Raw genomic sequence first — 20,244 nt, 5'->3', positions numbered from 1 at the left:
ACAACAAAAACAAACCCCTGTTGCCTCCCCCTCCCCATGTCTGCCACCCCACCCTCTCCCACTTATTGACCCTGGCATTCCCCTACACTGGGTCACAGAACCAAGAAAATATTTCATTAATGTCTGTCTCCTCTTCTGTAGTAGTTTCTTTGAGTTTACATTTACTGTGTTCTTTCCAGCTTGCTGAGATATATGCTAAATACATTGGGGTTTTTTGTTTGGATTTGGTTTCTTAAGACAATGTCTCTTTTAAAAGAAAAGATTATTTATTTATTGTAGATGAGTAGCTGTACAGATGGTTGTGAGCCTTCATGTGGTTGGTGGGAATTGAATTTTTAGGACTTCTGCTCACTCCCTCAGTCCCTGCTCACTCTGACCCAAAGATTTATTTATTATTATAAATAAACACACTGTAGCTGTCTTTAGACACACCAGAAGAGGGCATCAGATCTCATTATGGGAGGTTGTGAACCACCATGTGGTTGCTGAGATTTAAACTCAGGACCTTCGGAAGAGCAGCAGTACTCTTACCAGCTGAGGCATCTTGCCAGCCTAACAATGTCTCTTATTTATCTGTAGCCAAGGATGCATGCCAACTCCGTATTTTCCAGCCATTCCAACTCCCAAATGTTGGGATTACAGGCATACGACACCACATTCACCTTTGAATCAATGTTCTTAGCCTTTATTATTTTCTCTTTTTCTTTTTGTTTTTTGTTTGTTTGCTTTTCAAGACAGCGTTTCTCTGTGTAGCCCTGGCTGGCCTGGAACTCACTCTGTAGACCAGGCTGGCCTTGAACTCAGAAATCCACCTGCCTCTGCCTCTTGAATGCTGGGACTAAAGGCGTGCGCCACCACACTCAGCTCAGCCTGTATGACTTTCTGATATGTGCATTTATATCTGAAAAGTTCTTGAAATTTGGTGTTTTGGTTGTCTTTGAGTAAACAGATAAAGTTACATCTTGATATGTTTTTTCCGGACCCACAAATCATTTAGTACACATATTCAGGAGTTTTCTGTTAATTTTTATATTGATTTCTGACTTAATTGCTCTGTGGTCAGGAGAGTTTTTAGGACTCTCAAACTCTTTGAAATTGGCCTAGAGTTTCTTTAAGATCAACTTTAATGACTCTTCTAGAATAATAACGAATGTGTGAGCATTGAACAAAGAGTGAGGTTCTGCTGGTCACACTGGTTCTGGTGTCCACTCATCCATCGGTTACTGAGAGTCAAGCCCTAACTCTGTGAATACAGACTTAGAGATTTCTCCTTGTGTGATAACCTCTGTTGTGTGCACTTTAAGGCATTATTATCTGAGCATATTTACTGATTTGCTTTCATTACACCTTCCTACGAACCCTACACCTTCCTATGCACCCCTATACCTTCCTATGGTCTCTACACCTTCCTATGCACCCCTACACCTTCCTATGCACCCCTACACCTTCCTATGCACCCCTATACCTTCCTATGCACCCCTATACCTTCCTATGGTCTCTACACCTTCCTATGCACCCCTACACCTTCCTATGCACCCCTATACCTTCCTATGCACCCCCTACACCTTCCTTTGGTCCCTACACCTTCCTATGTACCCATACACCTTCTTATGCACCCTACACCTTCCTATGCACCCCTCCTATACTTCCTATGCACCCCTACTCCTCCTTATGCACCCCTACAGCTTCCTGTGCACCCCTACAGCTTCTTATGCTCCCCTACTCCTTTCTATGCGCCCTGACACCTCCCTATGCACCCCTATACCTTCCTATGCACCCCTACATCTTCCTATGCACCCCTCCTATACTGCCTATGCACCCCTACCCCTTCCTATGTACCCTTGTTCTGATCCCCATCTTTATAGAGGACTTTTGACAGCTCTGGCTTGGGCTTCACTTGGTCTAAATGGGATACTGGCTCTATACCTTTTTATGTCCAAGCAGTGTATTTGTAAATATTGTTCCCAGTCTATGTTTTGGCTTTTCATTTTCTTAATAAAGCAGACATTATAATTTGTGTGCATGCTATGTACATCTGTGTACATACTAAACAGGCTGGACAGCAAGCCCCAAGGATCCTCCTGTCTCCACCTTCCCAGGGTTGATGATGGGACTCATGTTCTGCTGCTTGTAGGGGAAGCACTTTGTCCTAGTTAGGGTTGTATTGCTGTGAAGAGATACAATGACCAAAGCAACTCTTATAAAGGAAAATATCAATCAGGGCTGGCTTATAGTTTAGAGGTTTAATCCATTGTCATCATGGTGGGAAGCATGGCTGCACTCAGGCAGACATGGTACTAGAGACGTAGCCGAGAGTTCCACATCTGGAGTGGTAGCCAACAGAAAGAGAGGATAACACTCTGCACTATGCCTGGCTTGGGCTTTTGAAACCCCAAAGCCCACCACCAGTGATACACTTCCTCCAACAAGGCCACACCCACTCCAAGGCCACACCCACTCCAACAAGGCCACACCTCCTAATAGTGCCACTCCCTGTGAGCCTATGGGGGCCAATTTTATTCAAACCACCACACCCTTTACCAGTTACACCACAGCCCCAGTCCCAGCGCATTTTAATCTCAACAGTTCTGAATGCACCCGTTTCGACTTTCATTTGTGTATGCCATCTGAGAACGTTTCCCTGGGTGATGTTGTGGTGGTTTCCTCCTTTGTGTGTTCGGTTAGAAGCTTTGTGTGGCCTTTACATGCTTCAGAATCAATTCTGAGCCTCTTGTCACACGGCAGTTGGGGTCTAGAGTGGATTCGGGGTGAGGAGAGACACAAGAGGAGCAGGGTTGGATTCATGCCTCCGGAAGCTCCCCGGTGTCTACGACATGGCAGACCCAAGAGGACTGGGTCAGGGCAGTCTGGAGAGATCTGTACATTTCAGGGAAGCAGCCACGGTGAAGACTCCACATGCAGTGTTTGGGGAGAGAAGGGGAAGCTGTGACGGGTATGAGGAGGGTAATGCTGGTCAGCCGAAGGCTCGTGCTTTGTGAAGGGAAGACTCAGTGTACGCTGCAGGCACGGCCTATGGGGACCCAGCAGATGGTGAGGGATCGGGGTGGGGTGGGGGGAAGTGCAGCAAAGAAGAAGGAGATCCAGGACACTGCAGTGCTTAGTGTGTGCCTATGGGAACAATTGGCATCCAAAGGTTGCCAAGAGAGAAGCTGGTGTCAGGGAGGGCATCCAGAGTGGGAGAGACATTGGGGGACTTCCTCCAGGCAGGAGAGAGGACAGCTACTGAATAAAAGCCAAGGACTCGGGTGGAGATAATGGGGGCCTGAAATTTCTCTCACCACCTGTTAGAGACATATAGAGAGGACCATGATTACCCAGTGCAGGCCAGGCTTGGTGGCGCATGCCTTCAGTCCCAGCACTCAAGAGTCAGAAGTAGGGGATCTCTGTGAGTTCAAGGCCAGCCTGGTCTAGAGTGACTTCTAGGATAACCAGGGTGATGGTAGAGGGAACCTGTCTCAAAAACAAAGAAACAAACTGACTAAGCAATGCCAGAGTGGCCCGGGGGTGGGAGGGTGGGGAGACTAGGGGGAGGGTTCATTAAAGACTCACAAAAGGTAGCAAGGGCAAAGAAAGCTGAGATCCACAGGAAGTGGGCAGAGGCGGGTGGGTACGAGGCCTCCACGCAAGTCTGTTATCAGGCTGGAGTGACTGTCCTAAGCCATGAACCCTTTCCTTTGCCTTGATGTCTGTTTCTCTTTTGCAGAGCTAAAACAAGGAATTCCCCAAGATTTGTCTTCTTCCCCCAAATTAGACAGATACAAAATAGCAAGACAGTTAACAGAAAAAGCCATCAAGGTAAATGTGTTTCTGACTCTTGGGCGGGGGGTGCTGTTTTTAAAAAAAAAAAAAATGGGAAATTGTTTTGAAAGTTCATTTGGGTATCGGCCTAACTGTATGACTTCCTCTATATGGAGATGGTGCTAGCATCACTTTTGAATTTGTCTGAATCTCCCGTGTAGCTCCAATAGCCAGCTCCTCCTCGTGTTCTGTGAATGTACATAGCCATGGGTGGTGGGCACTTGGATGACTTTCCCACTGAACGGCAGTTTAGTGGGACCTTCTAGCCCACAGATCTTCTGTGGGTACCAGAACTTAGTTCCAGCCATCTTAGTTAGTATTCTCCCGGATAGAGTCAGATCTTCCAGGGAGACAAGGTTGTGTATCTCTGTTACCTGGCAACACAAAATTTATCTATAGAAAACATCACTACAGTGTCTCTGTCGGGGATCTCTGTGTTGGGACCTGGGCTCAGCTTGTCTCTCTATTCATGTCTGTGTGATGGGCTCTGAGCTCAGCTTGTCTATGTCTCTGTGATAGAGTCTGGGTTCTGGTAGTGGCTTGGTTTGCTGACCAAGATCCCACTTACACCTGGCTACGCTCACTTCCTAAACATTTCTTCTTCCAGCTGTTTGGGAGTCAGATGAATCCCTCCTCTGTGGGGTAGTCTGAGCTTCAAGCCTCTTTTAGGGATACCCCGATGAGTTTAGGCCCCCAGGAGATGGACTGTATATCCATCAGAGCCCATAGATTTAGGGCCTCAGTGACATCTGCAAAATCCTGTCACAGTTTTGGGATGATGCTAATGACTTCCATATATCCTGTCACCTTACTGGTTAGAGCCCAGGGACAGTGTCCTGCATACATGACCCATCAGGATCTGTACATCTGCTGCAGGACACCAGGGGCTCTAAGCCACTCCTCCTGCCTGAGCCTAGCTGACCCTGCCCATCCCTGACCCTGCTAGTGACTGAGTACTCAGGTCATATCACCGCCTTCTCCAGGTGGCTTCGGGTGCCCACATGAATGTCTGCTTTTTGTCTGTGGCTATATAAAATACCCGAGGCTTCGCATTTTATTAGGAAAAGAAATGTACTCACCACCTAGTTTTGGGGGCCGAAAGCCAGAGCACGAGCAGTTCCCCCTGCTTGGCTCTGTCACCGTGTGACAGATGGCACCATCGTAGGCATGCATGTAGGAGGAAAAAAAATTTGATAGAGGAGATCAGAGGGAGATGGCGACTTGGCTCACTCTTTTATAACTGCTCAGTGTGTGAGAGCTAGCTCACCCTTACCCTTCTTGGGCATGTCCCCACTCCATGCTGGTGACCATACCTCAAGCACATGAGCCCACTGGGGAAAAGTAATGATCAATGACTATTCCTTCCCTGACTTCCCTGGGCTGAGAAGATGGAGGCAGTACAGTTCCGTTCTCCCACTAGCTGCCACCCACCTGCTCATCCACACGCAGGTAACCATCTCCATATGGTGAGTCAGTACTCCAGCAGCCTCTGGGCTGGACCTGCCTCTTCTTCGGTTACCTGTTAGTTTTTCTCTTTCTGCCATTCTGAACTCAGGCACCCACAGCTTTTATAAACACGAGGCACACTCTCTTGTCTTAGTGTTTCTTTTGTTGTGTTAAAGACACCATGACCAAAAACATCTTGGAGAAGAAAGGATTTATCTCATACTACAGGGTTGTAGTCAAGGCAGGAACCTGGAGGCAGATAATGAAGCCGAGGCTCACTCCTCACTGGCTTACTCCTATGGTTTGCTTAGCCTGCTTTCCTGCATAACTCCAGACCCCTGCATAGGGGTGGCACCGCCCATAGTGGGCTGGATCCTCCCACATCTATTGTCAATCAAGAAAATGCCCCCAGAGACAGGCACAGACCAATGTGGTGGGGGCATTTTCTCAATTGAGTTTCCTCTTCCCAAATGACTTTAGCTTGTGTTAAACTGACATACAATTAGCCAGGACACTCATTTTTTTCCTATAAAAGACTGCTGCACTGGGAGTCCTCAGTTTTTCCCTAGACCCTCAAGCATTTGTAACTGTGTGTCCCACCTGTATCCCAAATCCAGAAATCCTGAGTCGGGGCTACAGGTGCACAGCTGCACAGGAAGTGCTGATTTCTTGGTTGTGTTTTGGCCTCTTTGAGTGTGTGAATGAGTGTGTAAAAGTGATCGCTGCTGTAATCCAAACCCAACAATGAATAAATACAGAGCAGCAACTGTGAGGCTTATATGTTTAAGCCCCCATGTGTGTGCACACACACATACACTCTTGTGTGTGCTGAGGACATTCCTGTGCTCTCTGGGCAGTGTGGTCTTGTCATGGTGCAGTCTGGTCCATCCTACCTCAATCCCCTTACTGCCGAGGGCTTCAGCTAAGACTCTGCAGCTAAAACACTGCAGCTAAGACCCTGCAGCTAAGACCCTGCAGCTAAGACACTGCAGCTAAGACGACACTGCAGCTAAGACCCTGCAGCTAAGACCCTGCAGCTAAGACGACACTGCAGCTAAGATGACACTGCAGCTAAGACCCTGCAGCTATGACCCTGTAGCTAAGACCTTGCAGCTAAGACGACACTGCAGCTAAGACCCTGCAGCTAAGACCCTGCAGCTAAGACGACACTGCAGCTAAGACCCTGCAGCTAAGACCCTGCAGCTAAGACCCTGCAGCTAAGATGACACTGCAGCTAAGACCCTGCAGCTAAGACCCTGCAGCTAAGACCCTGCTGTTTTCAGGAGAAGAAGATTTTCTCCATCTACGGACACTACCCTGTCATCCGAGCCACCTTGCGAAGAAAGGGCTGGGTGGAGAAGAAGTTCAATTTCTTTCCCAGAGCTCTTCAGAATGTTGGAAGTGAAGGTAAAGGACATATGGGTGGAATAACAGACACACCTTAAAGGATTGGTTTTTTCTTATTATCTTTTCTTTTTTTAAAGAAATTATTTTTTTCATTTATTTACATTTCAAGTGTTATCCCCTTACCCAATTCCCCGCTCCCCCTGCTTCTATGAGGGTGTTCCTCCACCCACCCACTCCTGCCTCCCCACCCTCTTTTCCCCTATACTGGGGCATCTATCAAACCTTGATGCCTGACAAGGTCATCCTCTGCTACATATGCAGCTGGAGCCATGTATACTCCTTGGTTGGTGGCTTTGTCCCTGGGAGCTCTGGGGAGTCTGGTTGGTTGATCTTGTTGTCCTTCCTATGGGGTTGCAAACCCATGAAGGGATTTTTTTATAGGTGGCTAATAAGTCAGCTATCCTAGGTGTGCTGACTCTACATATCCACTGGCATCTGTCTTTGCGTATCCAACCTTCCCAACCTCACACATCCCAGGCAGTCACACTCCTACTGTGGTACCAGTTAACTTTTTGGTGTCCCCATGCCCACACCCAGCCCTAGCCATTCTTCTTCCAGGTCCATCCCCCACCAAGGTCATTCCTCAGGTACCCATAGTTCAGGCCAGTCCTCCCCAGACTCATGCCTCAAGCCTCTACTGCCTCCTACCCTGAGGGTCTTCAGTATCCCCTAACACAGCCTACCTAGGTGGGATGGTCCACAGAATGCTGGAGGAAATGCCACATGTGGCCTCCACAGCTGCTGCCCCATGGGAAACATCACGTGGAGCTTTTAGTAGACAAATGGCCATCCCTTCATAGTGGGACTCCAACCCTCCAGGGAGTCAGGCGAGGTACCTGCATACGGTGGCAGCGGTGTCTCTCTTGTGTTTTCTTTGCAGATAAAAGTGCTGAGATCAAAGAAAATCAAGAAATAGCCTTGGAGAGGTTCGATGATATCCACGATGTGATGGTAGGCCCTGTGGCCTGGTATTGGGGTATACCATGGCCTTTTAAAAGTAAGACAGAGCACACTGAATAGAAGTGAGACTCCTGTATGAGAACATGGACCCTGGGGCATCTGGCTTCCCTGCATCCTGCTCCTAGCTCCTGCATCCCACACTGACTAGCACAAGTAAAGGTCTATGTGGCTGTGGACTGAGATGCTGAGTGGTGGGGTCAGGAGTCCATGTATTACAGGATGGAGGCAGAAGGGGCCTGGTCAGTGATTAAATGGGGTCTCCAGTAACACAGCTGTTGTACCCCAGTCGCCCCTAGCCTGGCTCCTCTGAAGCTCTCCTATATCTTCTATAAAGAAAACAAAAAGATTAGTCACAGGGTGGAAATTTTTACCCGACATGTAAATTAAAAGATCAGGTATCCAGAATGTCTGTGTATACCATGAATCAATGTTTGTTTTAAAAACCAAATAAATTCTCGACAGAGGATTAGCTCACAGGTCAGTCAGTAAACACATTAGGTTTATGGAGTTAATTCCATTTCTGAAGGCAGCTGTGCACTTAGTCTAATTTATTCTACTGCATCGGGCCCCTTCTGCCTCCATCCTGTAATACATGGACTCCTGGCCGCACCACTCAGCATCTCAGTCCACAGCCACATAGACCTTTACTTGTGCTAGTCAGTGTGGGATGCAGGAGGACCAGATCCTGGGCCTTTCCCTGCTCTACAGTGGGGAAAAGCTGCCTCCTAGGGGTTCTGTGAGAAAGCTTCCCCTGCACTACACCCCTGGTTCTCAGAGCATCACAGTTACCTCTAGTCCACAGAGAGCACATCTCTAAGTCTCAAATAGATACCAGGCTGGGAAGAGTTCAAATTCACCTGCAGCCCCAAACTGAGACAAGCAGTTGGCTTCCGGGGAGCAGACACCCCGTGTAGTCCAGGCTGTCTTCATACTAACATGTGTGGCCCTCAGGAGCCATGTAACCTCAGTTGAGATGAAGCCTTTAGCCAGAATCACCACAGTCTCCATCCCACCACCCAATCTCAGCTATATCCCAGCATGCCAAAGACACAGAGCCCTGAATGCTGGGTGTTGATAGATGGCTCTTCTTGCCAGTCCAGGTTGGTAAAGAACGAGATACCATACCTCCTCTGGACTATCAAGAGGGATGTTGTGGACTACCATAGCCTGACCTGTGACCAGATGCTCAATCACTATGGGAAGACAGCATCCTTCACGACCAAGGTGGATGGGAGGGCCTGGGCTTAGTCTGAGTGGGTGGGCCCTCTACAGCTGGGAGAACCAGACGGAATGGTCACATACAGGCTTCTCCTAAGGACACCCCCCACCTCCTATTCTACATGCCCACCTGCCCACCTGCATCTCTGTTCCTCCCTCTGTCTCTGGGTACTCTCGATGCCATGCAAGATCCCTTCCCAGGGAACGTGGGTAGGGTCAAACATGGGTCCCCAGTGGGATTCACTTTATGTGAGGCTGCCCACTGAGGTGCCTGATGCACTGCTCTCTCTGGAGATTGGACTCTGCTTGAACATGAGGAGTCTGCCTTGGTACGTCCAAGCCAACCCGAATACCTTCTTCCCACGTTGCTATGGCCTTTGCACTGAGAGCGAGAAGCAGGAATTCTTGGGTGAGTGACCCATGGCCTTCTGAGGTACCATATATCCAGAGAGTGAGGACTACATCTCTGGTCTACTTGGTAACAGCCAGCTTGGAAACATCCACAGGCAATGTTGGCAGTTTGGGAGGAGTGACCTGAGGCAGCCAGAAGCTGTAGAGCTAAGTGTTCAGATCTTGGCTCTGAAGGGAAACAGCACTGGCTTAGAGGAGTATTACCTACTTCTGACCTCTGTGTGGATATCCTTCTGCTCAGAACCTGGGCTCATCTCGAGCCTAGGTTTGTAGGATGCATAGCTGTGCTGCTCTGCCTATGTGCTGAATTCAAGCAAGATCCTTCAATAGAGAAGAGCTCCATTCTAGATGGTCCAAGGGTGTCCAGAGAGACCCCTTAGATTCCTCAGAGGATCCCAGCAGTGTAGTAAGGGAAGTACTAGGAATAGCCCTCAGGTCTCCTAGGGCTTTGGGGCAGTGACAACAGAGAACAGTGGAGAAGGGAGGAGAACAGTAGCTGGAAGGAGCAGCTGTTGGGGCTGGGTGTGGACAGGTGGGTGAGCAACAAATAGGGAAGCAGCTGGTGAGGAAGGCAGGGAGGCCCCCATGGCATGCTCTGCTGCCTCTCTGCTCTGGGTGGGCAGTGGGAGAGAGGCCTTGCTGTCCTTCCAGATGATTTCCGGCGCACAATGGCTGCCAGCATCCTCAAGTGGGTAGTCCAGCACCAGAATTACTGCAACAAAGTCAAGGGCAAGAGTAAGAAGGAAGAGGCCAAGAATGGAGACCCCAGCCCCAAGAAAGGTACACAGCTATGGGGCAGGGCCTTTATGCCTGGTGGGGTGTGGAGTCTCTGGTCAATAGGAAAGGTCTTTAGCTGGTGAGGTGGAGTGTCTATGGCTGATGGACAGGTTGGGCACTGTGGCTTTGGTGGTGCAACAAGCATGGAGTAGGAGACAGTGCTTCTTCTGATTTATTTTTGACTCTCATGGCCTATCTTCTGTTTTGACAGTCAGCTAAGACCCTGGTCATCCTGTTTGCAGAACATATCAGTACCAGGCACCATTATTTCATGATCACACTAAATCCTGCACACACACACACCCCTAGGTGCAGTATCCAACCAGTAGTCATTGCTCTGACCCTCCTCATGGCCCCTGGAAGTATATGTGATACAGAACCAGTACTGTGTGATATGCGCACACAAGCAGTCTCCTAGGTTTAATGATTTCTGCTGTTGATGTCATTGTTATTGTCTGCTTTAATAAAATTTGTGGGTTTCTTCTTCTTCTTCTTCTTCTTCTTCTTCTTCTTCTTCTTCTTCTTCTTCTTCTTCTTCTTCTTCTTCTTCTTCTTCTCCTTCTCCTCCTCCTCCTCCTCCTCCTCCTCCTCCTCCCCCCTCCTTCTCTTTTTTCCTTTAGAACAGTTTTAGGCTAATGGCAAATTGAGCAGACGGTACCTTGGTTTCTGATCCATCCCAGTCCTTATGCATCCCACTATTAATGTCACTATTCTAGAGGTCCATTTGTTAAAGCAGTTGGAAAGAAACTGGCTTAGAGGAGTGCCACCTACTTCTGACCTCTGTGTGGATATCCTTCTGCTCAGAACCTGGGCTCATCTCGAGCTTAGGTTTGTAGGATGCATAGCTGTGCTGCTCTGCCTATGTGCTGAATTCAAGCAAGAGCCTTCAATAGAGAAGAGCTCCATTCTAGATGGTCCAAGGGTGTCCAGAGAGACCCCTTAGATTCCCTTAGATTAAAGTTCAGAACTTTAAAGGATGTATTTGAAAAGTAACATGTAAATCAGGCAGCTTCGGGCTGCGATCAGAGGCTTTTGTGGAGTGGATGTGATTGGTTGTGGCTGAACTGTCTGGGTGGTGATAATCAAGGCATGTAAAGTAACTAAGGGCCCCTAGCCACGTAAGCCAGGCTGAGGTGATTCCTGCAACTCCTGGCCTCTTTTCTTGTCTCCGTGATTCTTCCTTTTTCAGGACGTCTAAGGAGGGGACCTGGCAGTCTGCAACCTCTTCTCACTGGCTTTGTTTACTTAGCCACAGGCTTTGAAGTTGCTTCTGTTTGCTGTTTTGTGGTTAGTGATGAACAGTTCACCGAGGTGTGTGCTGGGTTATTTATCCCTTCACCCACAGAAGGACTCTTCTCACAGATAAAGCTGCTACAGACCTCTATGCACAAATTTGCACGGCCATAAAATTTCAACTTCTTTGAGGAAATAAAGAGGTGTATGATTAGATGCTACAGCAATAGCTCATTAAGGCCTCAGCATCCCTTTTCCAGGATGATTCAACTGCAGATACCAAGGTGCCCATGTTGCGGATTTTAACCATTGGCTATGTCTGTAGTAGTGTTACTCTGTTGTTAGGTCTGTAGTAGTGTTACCCTGTGGTTAGGTCTGTAGTAGTGTCACCCTGTTGTTAGGTCTGTAGTAGTGTTACCCTGTGGTTAGGTCTGTAGTAGTGTCACCCTGTGGTTAGGTCTGTAGTAGTGTCACCCTGTGGTTAGGTCTGTAGTAGTGTTACCCTGTGGTTAGGTCTGTAGTAGTGTTACCCTGTAGTTAGGTCTGTAGTAGTGTCACCCTGTGGTTAGGTCTGTAGTAGTGTCACCCTGTGGTTAGGTCTGTAGTAGTGTTACCCTGTGGTTAGGTCTGTAGTAGTGTTACACTCTTGTTAGGTCTGTAGTACTGTTACACTCTTGTTGAATTTGTAGTTCACTAGTGACATATGACATCAAGCATCGTTTCATATGTCATTGGCCAGCGGGACATCTCCTGTGATAGGTCTGTTTTTTTAAATTGGGTTGCTCCATTTTCTTACTAAGTTTCAGGAGCTCTTTGTATACTTTGGGTAGTGTCCCTTTGTCAGATGTGTGCAGATGTTGCCAACCCTCCCCTACCCACCCTCAGTCTTTGGATTGTCTTCACTCTGTTGAAAATGACTTTCGCCCAGCACATAATTTTAATTTTAGAGTTTTATGAAGTCAACTCACTTCATAAAATTTCTTTCTAGCTCAAGCCTTCAATGTGGTATCTAAGGCAGACAACAGAAAGCTCAAGGTTCCCTTGAATATCCTTTATGTTTTCTCACCTAAGAGTTTTGTGGCTTCTTCTCTTCCATTTAGATATAATATCCTTTTGGAATTGCTTTTGAAGTTGAGATCTGTATCTAGATTTGATTTTGTCTTTCTTTTAAAGATTTGTTTTTATTATTTTTAAGTTTGTGTATGTGTGTGCGCGCATGTAGAAGTGTCCGTGGTGCGTGTGTGTGCATGTGAGTGTTTGTGTGCACATGTGCATGTGTGTGTGTGTGTGTTTATGTGTGTACACACATGGGTATAGGTGCCCACAGGGGCCAGAGGTGCTGCTCTGATCGGGAGCTGGAGTTACAGGCACTTATGAGTCTCCTGATACAGGTGCTGGAAGTCAAACTCTGCTGTTCTTCAAGAGCAGTAGGCCCTAAGCCACCAAGCTGGTCTTCCGGCACCATCCCTCACTCCATCACTTGTCCCAGACTGGTGTCCAGCACCATTAGTTGAGAAGATTGTTTTTTGAGAGGATATCTTTATCTCTTCATTTGTTTTGTTCCTCTGTTACATACAAGTTGGTCAGGTCTGTGTATGACTTCTTTGGGAAAAGCCTTTATTCTATTCCATATTCCATAATCTACATATTCTTACAGTGACACTACACTGTTTTTTTAAAATATTTATTTATTTTTTGTTTATTTATTTATTATAAGTACACTGTAGCTATCTTCAGATGCACCTTCAGAAGAGGGTGTCAGATCTCATTATGGGTGGTTGTGAGCCACCATGTGGTTGCTGGGATTTGAACTCATGACCTTTGGAAGAGCAGTCGGTGCTCTTACCCACTGAGCTACCTCACCAGCCCTTTTTAAAGATTTATTTATTTATTTAATGTCTATGAGTACACTGTAGTTGTCTTCAGACACACCAGAAGAGTGCCTTGGATCCCAACACAGATGGTTGTGAGCCACCACGTGGTTGCTGGGAATTGAACTCAGGACCTCTGGAAGAACAGTCCATGCTCTTAATCTCTGAGCCATCTCACTGATACTGCACTGTTTTAATACCCATAAGTCTTGAACCCTCAAATTTAGTTCTTCTCCTTTGGTACATAATGCACAAATCTGGTCTTAGACTATAGCATGTGTTGACATTCTCAGCGTGTCTTTGTGTGACATTGGTTGTGTTTAAACCAGGTTGGAGAGAACCGACACTTTCACACTCGGTTTTTCTTGCTTGTTTACTTGGAATAGTACTCTCTGTTAGTTCCTCAATATTATTTGTCAGAGTTTGAAGTTTTCCTCATGTAGATCTTATGCTTATTTTGTTAGATTTATTTTTACTTATTTTCTACTTTATTTCTACCTAGGCAATGCTGATACAGGCCTCTAACCCTAGCCTTTGGGAGAAAGAAACAGGAGGATCTCAGAGTTTGAGACTAGCTTGGTGGACAGAGTAGGTTCCAGGACTCCCAGGCTACACAGAGAAACCCTGTCTCAAACACACGCGCGCGTGTGCTCACACACACACACACACACACACACACACACACATGAGGTTCTAATGTAAACAGAATATTTTAAAATTTCAAATTCCAGTTGTTCCCTACCTATAAAAGTGACACACCCTGGTATCTTATTCTTCCAGGGCTCTGTTGAATCTTTTGTATTTTTACTAAAAATAATCCTATTATCTGTGACTAAACACAGCTTTGCTCTTTTCCAATCTTGTCTTACTGCGTTTGTTAGTCTGTCTACTTGCTGAAAATCAGTGAAAAGTGGGGAATCTGTAGTGATGTCCCCTCTCTCACCTCCAATATTAGTAATTTGTTTCTTCTCTTTCTTAACTTGGCTAGGGATTAATTTATTGTTTTGTTCTTTTCAAAAATCAAGATTTAGGAATCATTAGGGTTTTTTCTATTGTTTTCCTGTTTTCACTTTCTACTCTAATTTTTACATTTTCTTCCATATGAGTTTAATTTTATTTTCTTTTCCTCACTTTCTAGCTAATTTTCTAATCAGTCACTGATATAAATTTTCTAAGCATTATTCTGGTGCCATCCCACAAATTTTATAAGTTGTGATTTCATTCTTACCTAATTGAAATTTTCTTTTACTTTTTCTTTACCATGTGTATTGTTATTACTACTAATTTTGAGACAGACCCTCACTGTATAGCCCTGGCTGTCCTGGATCTCACTATGTAGACCAGCTGCTTTTCTTGATTCTACTTTTAAGCCTATGGTAGTTAGGGGGCATGTTACACTTTCTGTTCTTTTGATATTTTGACATGTTTTGTGACCAGACTGAGATCGCTACTGAGCATGTTTAGTAAATACAGTGTCTTAGTTGGGATTTTATTGTTTTGATGAAACACCATGGCCAAAGAGCAAGTTAGGGAGGAAAGGGCTTATTTGCCTTACATTTCCAGATTACAATCCATCATTGGAGGAAGTCAGGATAGGAACTCAAGCAGGGCAGGGACCAGGAGGCAGGAGCTGATGTAGAGGCCATGAAGGGATGCTGCTTACGGCTTGCTTGCTCCCCATGGCTTGCTCAGTCTGCTTTCTTACAGACCCTAGGACCACCAGCCTAGGAATGACCCCACCCACAATGGTGGGCTGGGCCCTCCCCATTGGTCACTAATTGAGAAAATGCTTTACTGTACCAACTAAGGCTCCTTCCCCTTTGATGACTCTAGCTTGTGTCAAGTTGACACACAAAGCCAACTAGTACAAGTAGCATGTAACATCAGTTAGAGCCAGTTGACAGTGGTGCTCTTTAGTTAGGCTGTCTTTACCGATTTTCTGCCTACTGCCTCCCTCTCTCCCCCCTCCATTCCCAAGCTAGTCTTGAGCTCATCTGGATCTGACCACTTGTATCTTCTCCCCCACCATTTTAAAAAATTTCTCCTTTTCTCTGTAGATTAAACTCAGGACCTCGCACATACTGGGTCAGTGCCTTACCACGTATAGCCCAGCCCTTGTTAAATTTTCAGACAGAGTCATAGAGACTTAGGCTGGTCTTGAGCTCACCCAGATAAGCCTTCAGCTTGTGGTCAGTCTACCTCAGACTCTGAGATGGCAGGCCTGAGCCACAAGCCTATCTGGACCTGCCCATTTCTGATCTAGGGGTGCTGATGCTTGCCTCCTTTTATGATTGTGAGTATATTTCAATCTGCCCTTTAAGCCACGTCATCTTTTTGCTGCTTTGAAGCTCTGTTGTTATCGACATGTGTACTAGTCATTGTTATATCTTCCTGGAGAATGGGCTATTTTTCATCAACTAATCCTTGATGATTTCCCTTGCTCTCTAGTCTGCTTTGCTGGGTAGTAACACATCATTCCTGTTTTCTTTTGATTAATGTTAGCATGGTACATTTTCTCTTTTCCCATCTGTCTGTCTGTCTATCTGTCTATCTCTATCATCTATCTACCTACCTCCCTACTTATCTATCTTTTTTTGTTTTGTTTTGTTTTGTTTCGAGACAGGGTTTCTCTGTGTAACTCTGGCTGTCCTGGAACTCACTCTGTAGACCAGGCTGGCCTCGAACTCAGAAATCCGCCTGCCTCTGCCTCCCAAGTTCTGGGATTAAAGGTGTGTGCCACCATGACCCCGCAGCTACTTACCTATCTATCTATCTGGTTTTTTGAGACAGGGTTTTTCTGCGTAACCCTGGCTATCCTGGAACTCACTTTGTAGACCAAGCTGGCCTTGAACTCTCAGAGATCTACCTGCCTCTGCCTCCTGAATACTGGCATTAAAGTTGTGCACCAGCATGCCCAGTTCCATCCCTTTACTTTTACTCTACGATAGCGGTGTATTTAAAATGGGAGTTTCTTTTTAATTAATTAATTATATTTTAACTAATTATATTTTAATTAATTAATTTACATCCCTTTGAAGCTTCCCCTCCTCCCTCTCCTCCCAGGCCCTTTCACCTTCCTCCACCCCACCTACCCACCTCTCTGTCCTCAGAGAAGAGGGAGGCCTCCGATAGATACCAACCCACCTTGGCATATCAAATTGTAGTAGGACTAGCTCCATCTTCTTTTATTGAGGCCAGACATGGCAGCCTAGTTAGGGGACAGGGACCCAAAGGCAGACAACTGAGTCAGAAACAGCCCTGCTCCTGCTCTTAGGGCTCCCACTTCATGGAAGTTTCTTTTTTTCTTTTTTCTTTTTAAGATTTATTTTATTTTATGTGTATGAGTACACTGCAGCTGTACAGATGGCCATGAGCCATCATGTGTGTGACTGTTGGGAATTGAACTCAGGACCTCTGCCGGCCCCTCTCGCTCCGGCCCCGCTCACTCCAGCCCAATTCACTGTAGCTGTCTTCAGACACACCAGAAGAGGATGTCAGATCTCATTACAGATGGTTGTGAGCCACCATGTGGTTTCTGGGATTTGAACTCAGGACCTTCAGAAGAGCAGTCAGTGCTCTTACCTGCTGAGCCATCTCGCTAACCCCTGGGAGTTTCTTAGAGAAACTAGTTGCATATTGTGTAATCTACTCTATAAATCTGTGTTTTTTAACTTGCGTGTATCAGTTTTGAATTGCCATTGGTAGTGGAGGTGATTGTCTATACAATGGGATGGATGACAGCTGTCATGATGATGACTGGTTAGTCTGTCTCTGCCTCTGTCTCTCTGTGTCTCTGTCTCTGTCTCTCTGGGTGTCTCTGTCTCTCTCTCTGTCTCTCTCTGTCTCTCTCTCTGTCTCTGTCTGTCTGTCTCTCTCTCTCTCTCTCATCTCCCCTCCCTTTCCACTGGTTCCTTCTCTCCTTCCACACTTTGTGGCACTCCCTTCAGAGCGCATGCCTGCAGCCAGGTTTTCCTATTCCCATTCATTCTGTGAAAGTTTCTACTCCAGTGAGTCCTGATTCTCCATATGTGTCAACCTCTCTCCAATTTGGGGGAAACTGGCTTTGTCTTTAACCTCTCTTCTTTGGAAGATCAGGAGTTGTTGGTTGTTTAGCTCAGCTTCTTACTCAAGAGAAAGTACTGGCATCCACACCTCTCGCATGTGGAAGCCAGAAGTGCCACATTCCTTCTTAAATGGCTTATGTTCTGTGAATTTCAAATGCCCCTTGTACTCTCTGCAACTGCCACATAAATTTAGTACTCTAGCTTTGCAGCATGCTCAGTGAGCCTGTGCCCATCACAGCAGTCCTTAGTGCCATGCCCCTACCAACACTGCCCCACCCCGCCATCCCACCCAGCCTCCCCTCCCCCACGCTGTCCCTAGAAATGCTGCAGCCCTGCAGGCTACACAGCTAGCCAGGGCAGTCTCAGTCTATTGGCCACATTCTTGAGTTCACTTGAAGTCTGCTTTCAGTCTGTACTTTCTTTCTTTCTTTTTTTTTTTTTAGATTTATTTTTTATTTTATTTTTATGTGTATGAGTACACTGTAGCTGTACAGATGGCCATGAGCTATCGTGTGTGTGGTTGCTAGGAATTGAACTCAGGACCTCTGCCTGCCCTGCTTGCTTTGGCCTTGCTCGCTCCAGCTTAATCCACTGTAGGTGTCTTCAGACGCACCAGAAGAGGGCGTCAGATCTCATGGCTGGTTGTGAGCCACCATGTGATTGCTGGGATTTGAAGAGCAGTCAGTGCTCTTACTGCTGAGCCATCTCGCCAGCCCCAGTCTGTACTTTCTAAGACTCACCACTGGTCCTTAGTCATGGAGTTGAGAAAGATGAGACACACTGTGTAAAGGATTCAGGTGTCAGGACCTACCAATGACCCCTGTGTGGTCCAGGAAAGTCTGTAGTAATGGGAATTAGCAATCATAGCAGCTCAAAAGGCTCACAGGTGTCACCGCAACACAGGTCTAGTCACAGAATGTGTGATCAGAAAGCATGCTCTTTATGACAATTCAAAATATACTGTCTCCTCTCCATCATGACAGCCAAGCCCATCAGAGTATGGGCCCCTGATGGCAGCAGTGACACTGAACACTGGGACTGACAGACAAGGCTCCTGAAGGACAGGAATCACCTCCCAGGGAGAAGGGCAGCACCAGGGGAGAGGTGATGGGATCGGGAAGCAGCCTGGTAGAGATCACACTCGGGGCATGTGCTTCCGTTCCAGATCCTGAAAATCCTGACCTCAAGCTACCAAGCCTCTCAGGACAGGTTGTAGACACAGCATGCAAGGTGTGCCAGGCCTACCTGGGACAACTAGAGCATGAAGACATCGACGTATTGGAGGCTAGCACTGAGGCCTTGTCTGAGGAGGAATGGAATGACCTGACACAGCAGTACTACCTACTGGTTCAGTAAGATGCCACCCTCCTGCCTTGGCACCAGAAGGGGGTCACTGCGCGCGCGCACATTGGGATGCATGTCTGGGTGCTGGAGCACAGATCTGGGTATTGAGGGCATGTGCCTTGATGTTAGAATGCTTGTCAAGGGCATGGGCATCATCTGTCTGGGTATTAGGGTGCTTATCTAACTCGTCTGAGGTTGGAATGCAATCATAGCAGCTCTTTTAAAAGGCTCACAGGTGTCAGAGCAACACAGGTCCTCACAGATGCCTTCTGAGTCCTGGGGTAGCCTCTGATACTACAGCACCTGCCTTTGGGGTATTATGGGTGCCTTCTGCTGTTGGGGTACCCAAACCGCCTGTTATTTGTTGAAAAGATGTCACCACCTGTGGGTGTCTTTAGGGGATGCCATCTCATTGTGTACCTCCTCAATGCTTTTCGTGCTTGAGCTCACTTGGATCACAATAGCCCTGGTAAGTTTGTACTGCTCAGGACCTGGAAGACTCTGAGTGGCAAGTGAGGGTGGGCTAAGGGGCTTCCCTGGCCTTCAGACTGTCGGGATGCTGGTCACCCCTCACCACCAAGGCCCACATGCCAATGCTGCTTCCCAGCTCTCCTCCCCTTATGGCAAACACCAGCAAGAAAAGTGGGGTTGGCAGTGACCCAGGGATCCTAGGGACAAAACCAGGGAGGCAATTGTGTTTCAAGGGTCTGTAATGCCCCCTCATGCCATCCTGGATGTTTTCAGCTTCCACCCTTCTTTCCCTCGCTTTGATAGCAAGAATTTTCCTTTTCTCTTCGCCCTGCTCCTTGCTTCCTCCCTTCCTCTCCTCTCTCTCTTCCCTCTTTTCTGTTGGCTTACACTGTGATCCTAGCTCTCAGGAGGCTGAGGCAGGAAGAGCATGAGCCCCAGGCTGGATGAGGCTATGCCCTGAGTTTTGAGGCCAGCATGGGGAGGATAGCAAGACTGTTTATTTTTCAAGCTAACCCTGAAAAGTACAATATAGTTTTTGAGACAGGGTCTAGCATGAATCACTACTCCCAAAACCTCCTTTGTGTTTTGTTACTCGTCTTTAAAAAAATCTTCACTGCTTCCCAAACAAAACATGACAGCGTGACTTTCGTGGCTTGCTGTTCCTGGCACTCTTGTCATTCATTTCTGACTTTCTTTTATTTCCGTTTATAAATATTTGTGTGTGCCTGAATGAGTGTGCAGTCAGGTGCATAGGGTACCCATAGGTGCCCACAGAGTCCCTGGACTTAGAGTTGTGGTTATAGTTACTGAATCACCACAAGTCATCTGATGTGGGTGCTGGGAACTAAACCTGGGTCCTTTCCAAGAGTAGTAAGTGTTCTTAGCCTCTGAGCCATCTCTCCAGATCCTCTCTTTGGAAGGGCACAAGTCATGCCTGTTGTTGCTTTAGTCAGCTACTTTCAGTTTTTGCACATCAGCCATTGTTTTGGTTCAGAAAAAAAAAAATCCCTTAATATATTTTCTAGTAATGGTCTACTGGTAGAAAACTTTCTCCAGTTTTTTTTTTTTTCAATTTCAAAAAGCCTAAAATGTTTCATTTTTGAAAGATGTTCTCTCCAGGATAGAGTTCTGAGTTTACAGACATATGGGGCTGTCACTGTGAGATGGTAACTCTGTGAGATGGTAACTCTGTGAGATGGTAACTCTGTGAGATGGTAACTCTG

The 20,244-nt window shown here is 46.7% G+C and overlaps 1 protein-coding gene across 4 annotated transcripts in view; it reads left to right on the top strand.

Annotated features, from left to right (window-relative positions):
• Positions 1-20,244, top strand: part of Ttll8 (tubulin tyrosine ligase like 8) — a 71,484-nt gene that overhangs the window by 15,712 nt on the left and 35,528 nt on the right. For 3 of the 4 annotated variants that reach the window (XM_031352341.1, XM_031352335.1, XM_031352350.1), the window contains exons 3-9: positions 3,725-3,816; positions 6,549-6,672; positions 7,553-7,623; positions 8,728-8,856; positions 9,145-9,259; positions 9,913-10,041; positions 18,372-18,558. In XM_031352341.1, the coding sequence (XP_031208201.1) occupies positions 3,725-3,816; positions 6,549-6,672; positions 7,553-7,623; positions 8,728-8,856; positions 9,145-9,259; positions 9,913-10,041; positions 18,372-18,558 (847 nt within the window). The remainder of the gene's footprint in view (positions 1-3,724; positions 3,817-6,548; positions 6,673-7,552; positions 7,624-8,727; positions 8,857-9,144; positions 9,260-9,912; positions 10,042-18,371; positions 18,559-20,244) is intronic. The other variant, XM_031352358.1, reaches the window with a different exon arrangement.

The sequence above is a fragment of the Mastomys coucha genome, unplaced genomic scaffold (genome assembly GCF_008632895.1).
Source record: "Mastomys coucha isolate ucsf_1 unplaced genomic scaffold, UCSF_Mcou_1 pScaffold11, whole genome shotgun sequence".
Classification (NCBI taxonomy): Eukaryota; Metazoa; Chordata; class Mammalia; order Rodentia; family Muridae; genus Mastomys; species Mastomys coucha.
Note: the sequence above shows the minus strand (reverse complement) of the source record. Positions and strands in the feature narration are given on the sequence as shown.